General features: G+C 35.0%; 1 protein-coding gene across 2 annotated transcripts; it reads right to left on the bottom strand.

Moving 5' to 3' along the window:
• Positions 1-239: 239 nt before the first annotated feature.
• Positions 240-15928, bottom strand: LOC144959750 (high-affinity choline transporter 1-like). 2 transcript variants are annotated; one of them, XM_078892464.1, is made up of 10 exons: positions 15621-15928; positions 13119-13333; positions 10968-11075; positions 8648-8803; positions 7821-7969; positions 6911-7036; positions 5822-5975; positions 5177-5284; positions 3971-4077; positions 240-1939 (listed from the first exon to the last, which is right to left on the bottom strand). In XM_078892464.1, exons 2-10 carry the CDS (start codon positions 13294-13296, stop codon positions 1265-1267), a joined length of 1761 nt encoding a protein of 586 aa, XP_078748590.1. In that variant the 5' UTR covers positions 13297-13333; positions 15621-15928; the 3' UTR covers positions 240-1264. The 2 variants fall into 2 exon arrangements, with proteins under 2 accessions (XP_078748590.1, XP_078748591.1); XM_078892465.1 differs by lacking the exon at positions 15621-15928 and having other exon boundaries at positions 1171-1939; positions 13119-13336.
• Between the last annotated feature and the right edge of the window lie 554 nt (positions 15929-16482).

Here is a 16482-nt window from a genome sequence, read left to right as displayed (position 1 = left end):
AATGGCTGGGGTAGAAAAATGTCATGTATGATAATAAGTATTGGCAAATAAAGCACATTAGACTATATTAAACAATACAAAACATGAGTTTTTTTAAAAGGAGATGTAAAATAATTTTACAGTAATATATATATATATATATATATATATATATATATATATATATATATATATATATATATTATATATATATATATATATATATATATATATATATATATATATATATATATATATATATATATATATATATATATATATATAATTTGCCAACTTTGTTCCAATCCAGCATAATCAAATAAGAGATTAAACAAGAAATATATAATAGAAAGTAATAACAAAGGCAGAAATCTGTTGTAATATATTGTCTACCCATTTAAAGTAGGACTTCTCTGTTGCCCAATTTTCAAAAACTATAGACAGATAGGAAATGTTACACATTCGACACTGGTTCACAACAACACACATCAGTCAAATCCCTTGAATTGTTGAACTTTGACCTTCCACTTCTCTCCTTCCATCCACTTTCCAGGCCACCACTCCTCTCCCATTCCTAGCAACCTCCTATTGTTCACTTAGTAATATCTATATATGACTCACCCCAACAAGTACGTATTTTGTCGGGGTGAAACTTTTTGACGAAAAGGGATGCCCTTTGCTAAAAAATTGTTTTTTTTTTAGCCCAACAAATCTGAAAGTTTTTCTCGTAAACACCATTTGTATAAAAATATTTCATGCAAAGCCTCGCTCCATCAAGTGGTATCACCTTTCAATCATAGAAAAAAATGCATATCCATCTAGCTTCCCCTTAACTGTTGCCTTAAATAACCAATACTTTTATCTTTTAAAAAAAATCAATTCACCAAAACCAACCAAGGTCAGCTGGTGGATTTCAAAAAGCTGGTCTTCCAGCTTCAGGTGGAAAAAGGACATCGGCAATTAAAACATTTTTTTAAAGCAACAATTGTCTTATTTTTTTTTCCACATTAAGTAATTATACTCTTCCTCCTTTTAGAAAATGTATAAAATTTAACCAAGTTTGATATTCTTGATGATAAATTCAATTTTTAACATTGAAATCAAAACGACATAAAACTGTTTTTAGGTGATGGGTCAGATATTTGGTAAAGAATGACTTTTGTATGGGAAGTGTAATATTACTATTCTTACAATCAGAGGAATCATTTCAACTATATCTATTTCTCCCTCTTCATCCATCTTATTTTTCTTTTAAAACTTTTTTCTCCTTTTTACTAATGGATCCCTAATTTTCCTTACCTGGAGAGTGAGTAGATAAAACATATTTATCTTCATCTTTATTCTCGTACCCTTCAAACATTTCCAGACCATTATCTTCCTCTCCAGCGACATCCCCAGCAATAAACCCGTCTCCACTGCCACCATTACACACATACTTCTGTTTTCTTCTACCTTTCTGCAACTTAAACGTAGAACGACGACAACAACATGTAGCTGAAGCATCAGTACCACTGCCACAACTACTACAACTAGCACCACTACTACCACTGCTACAATTACTATCTTTTACTAAATCAAAAAAAAATTTCCACAACATGGACACAAAAACTGTAACACAAAGTGAACACAACATGGAGACGGTCCGATGAGGGAACAGCTGGCCTTCGGCATCACTATAAAAACTGAATTTAATCCAAGCTGGCATGTTTAACAACGGTTCACCTGCTCCAATCCTCAGGATGAGTCCTATGAAAAACCCAGCAATTGCTCCTACACTGTTTGTGTACTTTGGGCAGTACAGAACAGCAGTGAGTTGAGGGAAGACGATGACAAAGACAATATCGGCAGCAAGAATGAACATTCCGTAGATGACTGAAGAGGTGAGAGCGATGACTATGGCGATGGATCCAAAGATTACCACAGAGGACATTCTGACTAGACTCAGCTCTTTTTTAGACGCCTGTGGAAGGATCAAGTCACAAGATTATAAGCCAAATTAATTTTTAATTTACACATTATTATGGATAATAAAAGTAATAATAACATACATTTATATTGCACAGCTTGTCCCCTTAGGAAGGAGCTTTGTGCACATTTACAACAATGACGGTTAAATACACAAAATTACAGAAATTTTTCACATTCTTAAAGGAATCGAATTGAATCAAAAGCAGATTTAAATAAGCGGGTGTGAGAGTTCTTTTTAAGGCACCCATTGGTCCACAGCCCTGAGGCTAGGTGGTAAACCGTTCCAGACTTCAGGACTTAAATATATAAAAAAAATTTCTACCCTGCTTCTTAGTCTGATTTTTGAGACTTTCAATTTACAGGAGTCTTCTTATTTACCCCCTTAACATTCCCTATATAAAACAAAAAGAAATTAAACAAGTTCCCGGAATTCAGGTTTTTAATTAGCCAAATAAAGAAATTATGGTGCCCTGATTTATTTTACGTCTTTTCAAGTATACAATTTCTGAAAGATGACACCCTGAGGGGCCTTTAAGTGATTCTTTTATTTTATCAAAAAGCCTGGTGAGTGACAAATCCCCCTGGAGTCTAATATTGACCTCAAACAACTGGCTAGATAAAGTTTAAAGTCAATCAAATTAAAATCATACTGCAGAAGTAACAAAAACAATGACCATTTTCACTTACTTAATCGAACAAGCGACTAGCTGAGCTCTAGCCCTATGGTCTTGGGTCATTTTATAAAAATTGGATATTTCTACTTTCATTGCCTTCTCTGAACATTCTTTTCATGTATCATTTAAATTCTGGCAGAAGTAACTTTTTTTTTGTTTGTTTGTTTATTGCTTTAGGTCTCTTCCAACACAATTGAGGTTATATGAGAGACCGCTGAAACAAAAAAACAAGCAATCCAACAAAAATAGTACAAATGTAAATCAAAATCATAACCTAAAGATATCATAAGCTAAATTATAAATAACCAAGAACAAACAGGCAGAAGATTTACAGAAAAAAAATATCCCCTGTCAAAAATACAATCACAAACCAAAGAAGCAGGATAGGCTAGTAAAGAGAAGAAGAAACGACATCACTATCGGATCGTATACCCATGTGAACATCATAGGTATATGATTCAAGGGTGATGCTCCCATCCAACCACCCGCGAAGTAACTTTCTTTATGACCCAATCAGTTGGTCTGTGTTATAAAATTATAAAAACAACAACAATAATAATAATAATAATAATAATAATAATAATAATAATAACAATAATAATAATAATAATAATAATAAAATAATAATACATAATAATAATAATAATAATAATAATAATAATAATAATAATAATAATAATAATAATAATAATAATAATAATAATAATAATAATAATAATAATAATAATAATAATAATAAAATAATAATAATAATAAAATAATAATAATAATAATAATAATAATAATAATAATAATAATAATAATAAATAATAATAATAAAAAAAATAATAATAATAATAATAAAATAGTAATAATAATAATAATAAAATAATAATAATAATAATAATAATAATAAAATAATAATAATAATAATAATAATAATAATAATAATAATAATAATAATAATAATAATAATAAAATAATAATAATAATATATAATAATGGACTCTTATAGAGTACACTGTATCCTAAACCATGAGCCTCAAGGTGCTATACACATATCTTAGAGTGGAGGCAGGTAACTTAGTGTGCAGGTTTTTAGCAAAGGGAGCCAAGTGAAACAAAAATTTGGTTCACTTGGGCCACGCTTGAGTATTCAATCAATGGAGCTGCTGTGCTCAAGCCATCAGTATTTAATATATAAACATATAATATACAATATATTCAAGAACACTAAGAGCCTAATTTTCTGGGGATAAAGCTGCCCTATACTTTAATCATTATCATTGGGGGGAAATATAATTGAGAAACCGATTTCAATCTAAAGACAAGGGATGAAGAACAAGGAAGTGAAAGTGATTCATACTCACAAAAGGTCGGATAATTTCTCCATAAATATTCTTTGTAAACATGGAGCTGGTGGCTAGGACGGAACTGTCAGCAGATGACATAACAGCCGCTGATATTGCGCCTAGGCCTGGAGAGGAAAAGGAGGAAAAGGAGATCAAGGTTAAGCCTTCATTACGGCTATGTGGTCTAGTGTGCGGCTATGTGGTCTAGTGGTATGACACTCGCTTTCGGATCGTTCTTAGTCCTTGAAAAAAGGCTCTTTACTCACATTCTCTCACAGTACTCAGGTGTAAAAAGAGTACCTGGCCGTTAACAGCTTTGTCTCTGTCTGAAAAAAAATTGTAAGATCGCCTAACAGGCGTCATGTCCCATCCTACATGTAAAGTGTTGCTGATGGCTAGGGACCATTTGTAAAGCGCTTTGAGCATGTTTAGTGGATATCGTGCGATAAAAAAAGCTCAATTTTAAAATTTTTGTTGTTGTTTGTTTGTTTTTAAGGATTTTACAGCACCTGCGACACATTTAGGTCATATCAGCACCTGTAAAAAGGAAGAAAATGGGATGGTAATAAAGTTCTTGAATTACAATTAAAGCACCCAAGAATAAGCAAGACAAAGGGGAATTGGTTCAAATAGGGAACGAATGTAGATTGAGCACACTACCAGTGTACTTAGTTTGAGACCATTTAAAAGATTCATCAAGACACAAGCTCAGGTCCCCACTAAGAGGAGCACACTCAAATGTTTACAAATCATTATATATGTAAAAAAAAAAAAAAAAAAAAATTCAGTACGATTTACAGAGACGATTTACAAGAAAAAAATATCATCTCCCTAAACTCTAACTAATCATTTGACAGTTTCCCTCCCAGCCAGGGTATGCGGCCAGGGCCAGGACAAAACCAAGTAATCTCATTCCAGGAGAAAGACAGAAACCAAGTTGGAAAACAGATATAGGGGAATAGAAGACACAGTAAGTGACCTTCCTGCCCCCTATGGGAGGTTAGGAATCCCACCCTGTGTAATGAAATGAACCGGTGAGCGAGATTAGGGACAGGATAGATGACAATGATGGCACACAATGACTTCATATTCGTGCGGGGACAAAGGGAGGAGGATAAATAAAGATCCTAAAATATGCTTAATAAAGGCACTTTTTAAAAAAATAATTTAAATCTTCTTTTTTAAAATCAAATATAAAAGAAAGTGGAGAAAGGAGACACTTACCCAATATGGCGACAGGTTTAGGTGTGAATTCGTTGATGACTAGAGGTAAAATTAGACTAGCTTCATTTGTACCAATTGGGGAATGGCCATATGTGGTATTGCTCCAATCTAGAATTAATAACAAGATGCAGATTAAACATCATAAATTCTTCTGAATACGTTTATTCACGTCAAGTTTTTAAATTTGACATGGCTCTTTATTCTATTCTAATTAAATAAAATTTAATTTTAATATCCTTTTCACAATAAACTACAAAATCTATGAGGCATTCTGAAAATAATCAAAGGAGATGATGATCTTGATGATAATGACAGTAAAGATGATGATGATGATGATGAATATGATGATGATGTCATTAGTAATAATGATGATATAGAGGATGATGATAATGGTGATGATGATGATGATGTCATATAAGTAATAATGATGATATAGAGGATGATGATAATGAGGATGATAATGAAGATGATGATGTCATTAGCAATAATGATGATATAGAAGATGATGATGATGATGTAATTAAAGTAATAATGATGATATAGAGGATGATGATAATGAAGGTGATGATGATGATGGTGTAATTAGTAATAATGATGATATAGAGGATGATGATGATGATGATGATGATGATAACAAGGACATACCAGCACTAGTCCCAGCAATACCAATAAGAATGGAGGGTATGACCAGTACAAGGGCCCCGAAGGCCCCCACACAAGACAACACCTGGGCCTGTCTGGCACTGCGTACGGAAAGAACTCTCTGGAAATACGTCTGCCACGGAATTGACCCAAACGTCTGCAGAAAGAGTATGAAGGGTGGGACGGTGGGAGTGTGTAGAGGGGTGAAGCAGGATGGGAAATATACGACAATTTAAATTTCAATCAGTAGATTTTTGTTCATATTGAATTTAAACATTCTTATGCTTGCACATTTTTAAAGGTTTTATGCCATTACAGACATCCAACAATCCAAAAGTCGAATCAGAACATCAAAAAATAGGAATTTGGGGGAAAAAATATAGGAATTTCTTACAAATGGATAATTCTCTATCCAAATGACCAGCAACTTTGCCACCAAACACATAAAGACAGTATTGTGACAGAGCTGGAGAAGCTACAAATCACATACGTTCAGTCATGGGATGGGGAAAGGAGTGCAATGAATTTTGTTTCTTACTTAGTTCCCTTTTGGCAATCATTAAAAAAAGCAACACCTTTTTAACCCCCTCATAAAAATTTTTTTTTATCATTATCATCATTTTTGAAAATCTGAATTTTAGAGACAATAGCAGGATGGCGGAAAGGAAGAGTAAAAATAGGAATAATTCTGCCAAAAGAGGAAGGGTTAACTGGTATGCGAGAGAGAGAGAGAGAGAGAGAGAGAGAGAGAGAGAGAGAGAGAGAGAGAGAGAGAGAGAGAGAGAGAGAGAGAGAGAGAGAGAGAGAGAGAGAGAAGAGAGAGAGAGAGAGAGAGAGAGAGAGAGAGAGAGAAAGAAAGATAGAGAGAGAGAGAGAGAAAGAGAAAGATAGAGAGAGAGAGAGAGAGAGAGAGAGAGAAGAGAGAAGAAGAGAGAGAGAGAGAGAGAGAGAGAGAGAGAGAGAGAGAGAGAGAAAGAGAGAGAGAGAGAGAGAGAGAGAGAGAGAGAGAGAGAGAGAGAGAGAGAGAGAGAGAGAGAGAGAGAGAGAGAGAAACTCCCATAATGCAAGAAGGAAAACAAATAATAACGTTACCATGGCAATGAGTAGATCAGTCCAGACACCCCACATGTTGGATGGGACGGTACCGATCCACGTGTCAGGGGCTGTAGACAGGTCACCAATCTTTCTGTTGCTAAAGATGAACGGCAAACTTAAAAACTAGAATAGGAGGGAGATAAAAAAAAAGTGAAAAAAAATTTGTTTTAAAAATACAATAAAAATGAATTCCTAAATATTCAAGAAATAAATAATAACGTGAAGTTGAATGTAAGCTTTAATTTGATTACAAAAACAGATCAAATGAACATTTCAGGTTTCCCCTTTATCAACAAAACAGGATGATTGAAACACTACAGATTCACCAAATTTCCAATTGAAGCAGTACCAGCAGAAATGTCCCTTTATACTGCCACTTATAAAATACCTGTCAACGGCCTGTAACCAAGTTACTCATTCACACCTAAATCGAGTGAGGCTATGTGTGTTAAGTGCCTTACCCAAGGACACAGAATTTTCCAAAAATCACTGACAACCATCTAGCCACTGACTATGCTTAACATTGCTTGACTTTTGTGACAAGACCAGACACCAAAAACGCTGAACTACAGAGCCATACAATTCAAAATTAATGACCTTTCATCTTTGAGTTTATTCATTAACTTGTGCTATTTGCTGGTTTAGTAATATGCCATTCCACCCGTAAGCCAAGATTGAAAGTTAAATCCTACTGTAGAAAGTTAAGAATTTAGTTCTTGAAAAGGCTATTTAAAAACAAGTTCTCACCATACTCAGGTGTAAAATGAGTACCTTGGTATTGTATCAGTTGAAAATAACCTATAATAGTGCCCTCAGGTTACTTGGAACCCATTGTAAAGGTCCCAGTGCACATTTCGTGGATATTGCTATATACAACTTAATATATTTTTATTTTTCGTAAACTCACCAGTCCTACAACAATAAATGCTAACTGTACAATGTCAGTATAAGCCACGGCAATGATGCTCCCTACAGCCGTATAGAGGATAGCCACAGCCCCTGACACTATGACAGCCACCACGATTTGGATGTTGACTATCACACTCAACGTTGTACCTGAAGCAGGGAAGGGGTGGGATCAAGAGGGGAAAGAAAGCAGAATAGATTGAGTATTTGTGACTGTTCCAAAGCCTTATTTTTGTAATATTCCACACAAAAAGACATCAAGCAATTATTAAGTTGTTTATAAAATCTGTAGAACTGTTTTAATCAGTTTTTCTGGGTTAAATAATAGAAAAAAATAAGCCAAAAAGTGACAATCTGGAAGCAAAAGAAAAGCAGAGATATCATATCAATTTCAACACTTTAAAAAGCTATTTCTGCTTTTAAAAAATAGGGCGAAATGCAATTAGATACAAGAAATGGACACATAAAACAATTGGGATGGTTCATCATCATGAAGTAAGGACTAAGGCTAAAACAACAACTTTGAACAAAGGATTAAATGGTCTTATAGAAATACCGGTAGATCAATACTAAATCAAGTCAAGTAAAATATAAATTAGGCAGTCGGGATAACAAATTGTTGATATCCCTCCATCCAATATTCTCAGTCATCACTATTCGAAGAAAAAGAAGAAGAAGATGAAGAAGAAGAAAAAGAAGAAGAAGAAGAAGAAGAAGAAGAAGAAGAAGAAGAAGAAGAAGAAGAAGAAGAAGAAGAAGAAGAAGAAGAAGAAGAAGAAGTAAAAGATAAACACCAGCACAATGTATGAACGAAAAAATTTTACCTACCCAAAGCATTAAGTATTGATGCCGTCCACAGCAGGTCTCCCATCACACTGGCCGAGTAAATCAACACAACCACTGCCTTCCCATAATGCACTTGGAAAGGATCTAACATGGTCAGGTACTGGCGTTCCCGCATCTTGCGTGCATAGAAGGCACCCGCTGTGAGGAATAAAGTCAGTTTTAATGCTCGATCTCTTACAAAGCATCTTTAAATAACAGAATTTCTGATGAAATTTCAATTATCACACACAATAAGTAGAAAGAAAAAAATAATTTAAAAAAAACAAACAAAAAGAAACTGAGGCAACTTTTTTGTTGGATTAACTTGTAGACATACATTTTAAAGACATTATTCAATGCTAAATCATAACTCAGTCCATCAGTCCATAAGTGATGAAAAAGTTATGACAATAAGAGTACTTGGATATGGGAAGTGATGGGAATTGTAGAAAGAGTAACCGAAATAAAAGAAAACTAAAAGCATTCTGAAGAGCATTGAGTGAGCAAGGTATAAAAATGGACAGGCGTTATCTAATTGTGAACATTTAACTATTTATATTTAACCTGGCCCATTGTACATCAAGCCTAGGCTGCTACTGCTGTAATAGGAGGAAAAAAAATTTAGTAAAATAAATACGAGGCTATGCCATAAAGTCGTTTTTGTGACATTCGGCACAAAAATACTCCAATAATAAGTTATTTGGAAATCCAAAGGAAAAAATCACTGTCATCCGTTTCCTGATTTAAATAATGAAAAATAAACCAGAAGCTGATGATCTCGCATCAAAATTAAAGTGGTTATAGCTTTTTTAAAGTGTCGAAAAAGTGTGGACAAAGTTGATACTTTGTCAACACATACTTAAACCTGTGAGAAACTATTTCTGTTATTCTATTGGAGCTAAATTGCATGTCTTTGTTTTTTGTTTTGTTTTTAAGGGTTTTACAGCGCTTGCAACACATTTAGGTTATATCAGCGCCAGTAAAAAGGAAGAAAATGGGATAGTAAAAAGTTCTAGAATTACAATTAAAGCATCTAAGAAAAAGTAAGACAAAGGGGGACTAGGAACAAATAGGGATCAGATGTAGATTCCAAGAGCATATCACCAATGTACTTAGTTTGAGATCACCTATAAGTCTCATCCGGACACAAGCACAAAATCCAACAAAGAGGAATACACTCAAATGCTTACACTATACAATAAAAATAACAAATTTAATAATACATAACAGAGAGATGATTAACAAGGAAAAAAAATATCATCTCCCAAAACAACAACTATGCATTTGACTGTTTCCCTCCCAGCCAGGACTCCAACCATGGCCAGGACAAAACCAAGTAACCTCATTCCAAGACAAAGACAGAAAGCATGTTGGGAAACAGATATAAAGGGATAGAAGACACAGTTTGTACCTCCCTGCCCACTATGGGAGGTCAGGATCCCCACCCAGTGCATGTCTTTGGTTTATTTTACACTAGCAAACATCGCAACATCGTCGATGTAAAACAAAGCACTGACATGTATGTCATCTCTGCAATACATCCACTGAATCGATATAAACCCCTCACAGAAACATACACATAAATAAATATATGAATAGTTCCCACGTGATCAATCGTACCAATGCACAAAACTAAGTGTAATATTTGAGGTTTATCGTCTGATAGAGAATCTAGTGAGAAATAATCATCCACCGACCCGGGTTTTATTTGGGTTGTTTTTTTAAAACAAAAACAAAACAACAACCATGAACAAAAGGAAAGTTACATCAATTTCATTCTTGTAAACATCCAGCTATGTTTGTCCGAGTGAGCTTAGGTGAGTGTGCTTTAACCTTTGAAGGAGGTATCTATGTTTGTATTTTGATAAGTAACGTTTGTTATGAATCGCTTCCAATTTATTTAAAATGGAGTCATAATTTTTAGAGATTGGATAAATTGAATTAAAATTTTTTATATGACTATTGTAAAATCAATCAAAATCACAAAATCTTGATGTTTTTGAGTTAAAGAACGGGCTAAATGTTATAGCAGATAGTATTCTGGTTTTCCTTGTAGTCCACACACACACACATACACACACACACACACACACACACACACATGCACAGGATTGCTCTTTCTTTTATTAATATAGATTACTCAACTGATAAATACGGATGAAAACGACTTTTTTCCTTAGTTTTTTTTCAAATAACTTATTATTGGAGAATTTTCATGGCGAACGTTATAAAAACGATCTTTTGCCACAGTCTCAAATATATACATAAAAGCAAAATCCCAGAGGATTCAAGAATGTGGAAGAGACATCAATAATGTACCTACCAATATTCAAACCCAGGAAGATTCCCAGAGGTGCTAGAGTCCAGATCAAGCCACTCCGAGCCACTTCCTCAGCTGTTCCATTCACATATCCACCTCCCACTGCAGTGGCTGGATGTGGAAAACAAATGAAGAAAATAAATTTGATTTATTGTTTTGCTGCTTTTGAAATTATACAGCCATTTTTAAACACTTTCTTTCTAGACTTTCAAAATTTCACAGCTTTTTTTATGGGCATTATATTTTTTGTGTTTTAAAAGACTTTATGTACTCTCTGTGCGAAGAACGAAACCATGTAACTGCCATGTACAATTATAAACAAAACTGTCAATGTATGCAATCGATATTATAGAATAATCAGCCATACTCTAGAAAGACACATATATCTAAAAATTTGTCCAGAAAACTTTTCCTTCAAATATCGATTGATAGTCCCAGGTTTGAGAGTTTATGCCAAGATGAAGGACATTTAAATCGATCAATATTTGAAGGCCGAGTTATCTGGCATAAACTTTTTTTAAATACGTGTTTTTCTAGAGTATGGCAGTGTAAATGTTGCTGCTCATTATCTCATTTATCTGTACTATTTTATTCATCTTGTTTTGTTGATAAAGGGGAAACCCGAAACATCCATTTTATCTGTTTTCGTATATTAAATTGAAGCTTACATTCAATTTCCACATTGTTATTTAGAATATTTTTTTGTTTGTTTGTTGCTTTAGGTCTCTTCCAACACAATTGAGGTTATATGAGAGACCGCTGAAACCAAAAAACAAGCAATCTAACAAAAATAGTACAAATGTAAATCAAAATCATAACCTAAAGATATCATAAGCTAAATTATAAATAACCAAGAACAAACAGGCAGAAGATTTACAGAAAAAAAAATATCCCCTGTCAAAAATACAATCACAAACCAAAGAAGCAGGATAGGCTAGTAAAGAGAAGAAGAAACGACATCACTATCGGATCGTACACCCATGCGAACATCATAGGTATATGATTCAAGGGTGATGCTCCCATCCAACCACCTGCTTATTTAGAATATGGCAGTAAACTGGTTAAATACAAGTATCACAAAGAAAAAAACACAAAAGTTGTTTTCACAGAGACCAATCTTGATCTCTCTGATTCTTCGCCATCATCGACAACTCCATCAGAATCTCCACTCCAGGTTCTTTGCAAAAAGATGGATATGCTTCCAGAAATACTTGTTAAGAACAATTCTGACTGTTTTGAGAAAACTATTAAAAAGTATCAATCAGGGTTGCCGATTCAGGAGAAAGAACTTTACTTAACTTTTACACGAGCACATTGACCAATCCGTTATCTGAAATCTGAACTCCAGTAAAAAAGACACTGGATAATCACATTTTTCATTCGCCAAGTGATTGGGAAAAATATGGAGGTTATTTTAACACACTGAATTCCATAAATATCCGAAATATCTGTAACACTGATCAATAATATTTGTTACCTTTCAAAGTAAGTGTCCAGTATTTATGTTTTTAAATTTTTCAGTAAAACATGTTTTTCATTTTTACAGATTTCCCTTTAAAATTTTGAATCTAAAATCAAATTTACAAACCTATATTTGGCCAAAGTTTGGGAACCCCCCCCCCCACCCCTCCCCCCCAGAATCTCTATTTTTATCAATAAAATCACTCTAAGCAGCAGGATTGTATCGCTAGTTCAAACCAAATTTAAAGTTCTTTCTTGTGCAGCCATGTGGTCTGTCTAGTAGTATGACTCTTGCCTTCAGATCAGAAGGTCCAGGGTTCAAGACCTGCTCTAGCGATGCATGGTTAAGTCCTTGGAAAATGCTCTTCACTCACATTCTCTCACCACAATCAGGTGTAAAATGAGTACCGGGCCATTAACAGCCTTGTCTGTCAGAAAACACCGCAATATTGCCTTACAGGCGTCATGCCACATTTTACATGTTAAGTGTTGCTGTTGGCTAGTGAGCCCTTGTAATGCGCTTTGAGCATATTTAGTGGATATTGCGCTATTTAAATGCTTAAGTTTTCATTTTCTTTTGTAGAGTAGGTGGTGATGTTAGGCAGCATTAAGAAAAAGACAATAGAAGTTTTTCTCTCCGTAGAGATCTAGCTCCAGAATATAAAAATGACCAAATCTCCTTGATGAACTCACCTATCATGGTGACGACCCCAACGAAAGTGCTCAGGTCACGACCGGCCACAAGTGACACCTCCAGACCGCCATTCTCATGACCTTTGACCTTGACCTTCCAAGCAGCAAAGATTCCAATTGCAAGGATGACAAGGTAGAAAACAACAAGGATGATGATTGCTGCTACGTTTATCACCATCCCAAATGGTCTTGTGTTGGGAGTATTCAAGTGAAGCCTTAAACAAGAGAGGCATATATATTCAATTTATAGGGAGTTGAGAACAACATTGTTACAGACACAACAGTACACAGTTTTTTTTTAACCCCCCAAAAAGTCAGCATATTGTGCAGCTTTTTGGTCTTGTAATGTAACCCCTTGCCTTCAGACCGGTTAGTCCCTGATTCGAGTCTTGTTGAAAAGTCCAACCTTTATGTTTTGTGCAATTATGAGTAACCTCCAACAAAATGTATTTAACTCTTTCAGTGCCATTGGCCGGACTGTGCAGATAGAGCAGAATCTGTTGTTCTACTGGCCAATGGCCGCACAGTGCGGCCGAAAGGCAAAAACAATGGAATCCAATCCTACTTTCTACAAAAGTACTATAAATTGAACCAATGGTATCATTTCTTTCATCAGAACATTCAATTGGCCCTAGTGAGGTATTTTAATTGAGATTTTGCACCGAATTCGAATTTCATCTTGTCTTAACTTGTAATTCTCATGCTGCCTCAATCAGGTGTCAGCCATTTTGTGATGGAAATTTGAATATAACCTCAGCGCTCAAAGAGTCAACAATGTTCAGACTACACCCAAGAAATAAAAAAGGAGTCCACCTAATTACAAAAAAAAAAAAAAGATATCTAATGAGCCACTGACAATCCAATGTCTGCTGCCAACTGATTGGTTTTCGTAATATTTTGTATTATTAGTATAACCCTAGCGAAGGGCATTGGATTCCTTTCTCACCACACTAACTGTTATTCAACTTGTGTATGCCGGACAACTGTCTGATGTAGATGCTTTTGTCAGTCATGGTGTCCACTTTTCATAAAGTGGACTGTACTCTCAAACCAAAAATATACATTTACAGCAATGACACTACAAGCATATAATTGTGCTCGGTTATCAGACCTGCAATTATGAACATCCAGGGTTAAAGTTAAACCCATAAAATAAATATAAATGGAGTTTAAGACAAATCACACTTTTCTTTAATTATCAAAGGACTGATTTATGAAAACAAAAACATCTTTCAAAACAATACATATGTGAAAAATAGTTCTATGTGACGTGTACACATTTACAGTTCTAATAAGCCAAAATGTTATGAACGGAAATACACTCTCATACTCATACCAACGCAAAAGATTGTCCATTACAACAATATCAAAACAAGCCCTTAATTGCTTTTGTTTATCAGACCTGCAAATATGTGCCGGCAGGTCTATCTATACCCCTATTTCAGCGTGCACATATATGCGCCAAAGGCAACTATGGGATTGATTAAACTTTGTTATTAATCGTGGATAATATTTTGCGTTAGTCTGAGAGTATTTCCATTTCAACAATGAGCCCATGACAATTTTGGTTATAAAACCTGTAAACCGAGCAAAAGCTATCCAGAATAATTGAGCGTGATTCCTATGGGTGTTGATCATTGATCATCGAGCTCTTATACTTATTGATATTGATGTTGATAGGTAGTTAAAGTTAGGCAGTTTTTTTTATTTTTATTCTCTATTGTCTTCTGGCACTTTTCTACTCACTTCATATCTTGTTGTTACCAACATAAGTGCCTGCTCCACTCACTTTTCTGAATTAAAAATTCACCCCATACACCGGAGCATACTCAATGTCTCAATCGTTTCTATGTTATATGTTTGTGATGAGAATATTGGCTATTAAGCTTAACTGCTGGTCATAATTACTTCGCGATGGTGGTGAACGAATCGGCGGTCTCAAGAAGTGGGTGAGAGAGGGATCTAGAAATGACTTTGAGTTTGAAACGAATATTTTTGTGTTCGTGGATAGCTCACACGGTAGAGCCACGCTCTCACCTGCCAGGCGGAGTTGTCGTACCAATAAGGTCGCAGGTTCAAACCCCACCACCGCCGCGAAAAAATTTTTTATTCTCTATTGTCTTCTGGCACTTTTCTACTCACTTCATATCTTGCAGTTTTTTTTTGCGAGCAGCAGCAGTGGGGGTCAAATTGTGACTCAACTAGCCCATAAGAAAGTTGTGACAAGAAACTGCCGTGAGTGTTGAGGGAGGTTAAGTAAAATATAAGTATGACTTTGTTGTTATATGAAGAAGAATATCGCTATCTAAATCTATCTCTATATTTCGGCTTGGTATCGTATTTTTTTTCTTTATTAATAAAATAAACTGATAAAATTCATTAAAAGTAATGGTAATGTTGAAGTAGATACGGATTGTGCTTAATAATAATAAGCAGATACAATTTCAATTACCGGACCCAATTACCTTGCTGAGTGCAGATAATGGGGTGAAATAAACTTACCAAAAAAAAAAACCGTCTTGTTTACTTGTGACAGACAAGAACAGTGGCAGTAGCAGTAGTTCTACTTCAAAGTGAAGTCCAGTCTTGAATGCTGGTGACTTTTCAGAACGTCTTTATCAGTTAATTAATAGGATACCCTTTCTCCACTTGTCAAATTACCATAATAGATAGTAATAGATTACATCTATCTACCTATTTCTTTCTCTCTTGTACTTGTAATGAAAACAACACATGCACACAATATGCAATGTGTGTACCTAATCAATTGTTTACATTCATCGATGTGAACGAAATCAAAAAGTAGGCTAACACGCAAATTGCACATCTAACGAAACGAAAACAGTAAACAGGAGGCGAGAGAGCAGTGCTGGGTCGAGTTTGAAACGATCAAATCGAGCGGGTTTTCGATCGAGTCCTCTAAAATCGAGTCGGTTTCGGGCGGGTTTCGAGTCAGTGACGTCATCGAGCAGTGATTCGTTTGAAAAAAAAAAACACGAGCAACTCGTTTGCCACAGGAAACTTCACATACCCCTCCCTCTCTTATGTCTGTGGCTGGCTTGACTGCAGCTGGTTATGATGGGGGCTGCCAGATGGCCAAGTTCAAAATTGGTTACTAAGAAACGCTTTTCTATTATTATTCATTAAAAAAAAAAAATCTTTTATTTAAAAAAATGAAAAGATAAGTTTATCCAACTGTAGTCGATTGTTTTGTTAATCAAAACAAATGAGTTTTTCAAGGGAGTCAGAATGCTTGTGGTGTTGGGCTATTTGGGGTCTATTTGACTACTAGGGCAAGAAGAAATCTGGCTGTCTGGCAGCCTTGATTATGATCGTTCGTCGCATCACACACACATACACACAC

The sequence above is a fragment of the Berghia stephanieae genome, chromosome 14 (assembly GCF_034508935.2).
Source record: "Berghia stephanieae isolate SIO BIC M18660-M18661 chromosome 14, UCSD_Bste_1.3, whole genome shotgun sequence".
NCBI classification, from domain to species: Eukaryota; Metazoa; Mollusca; class Gastropoda; order Nudibranchia; family Aeolidiidae; genus Berghia; species Berghia stephanieae.
Note: the sequence above shows the minus strand (reverse complement) of the source record. Positions and strands in the feature narration are given on the sequence as shown.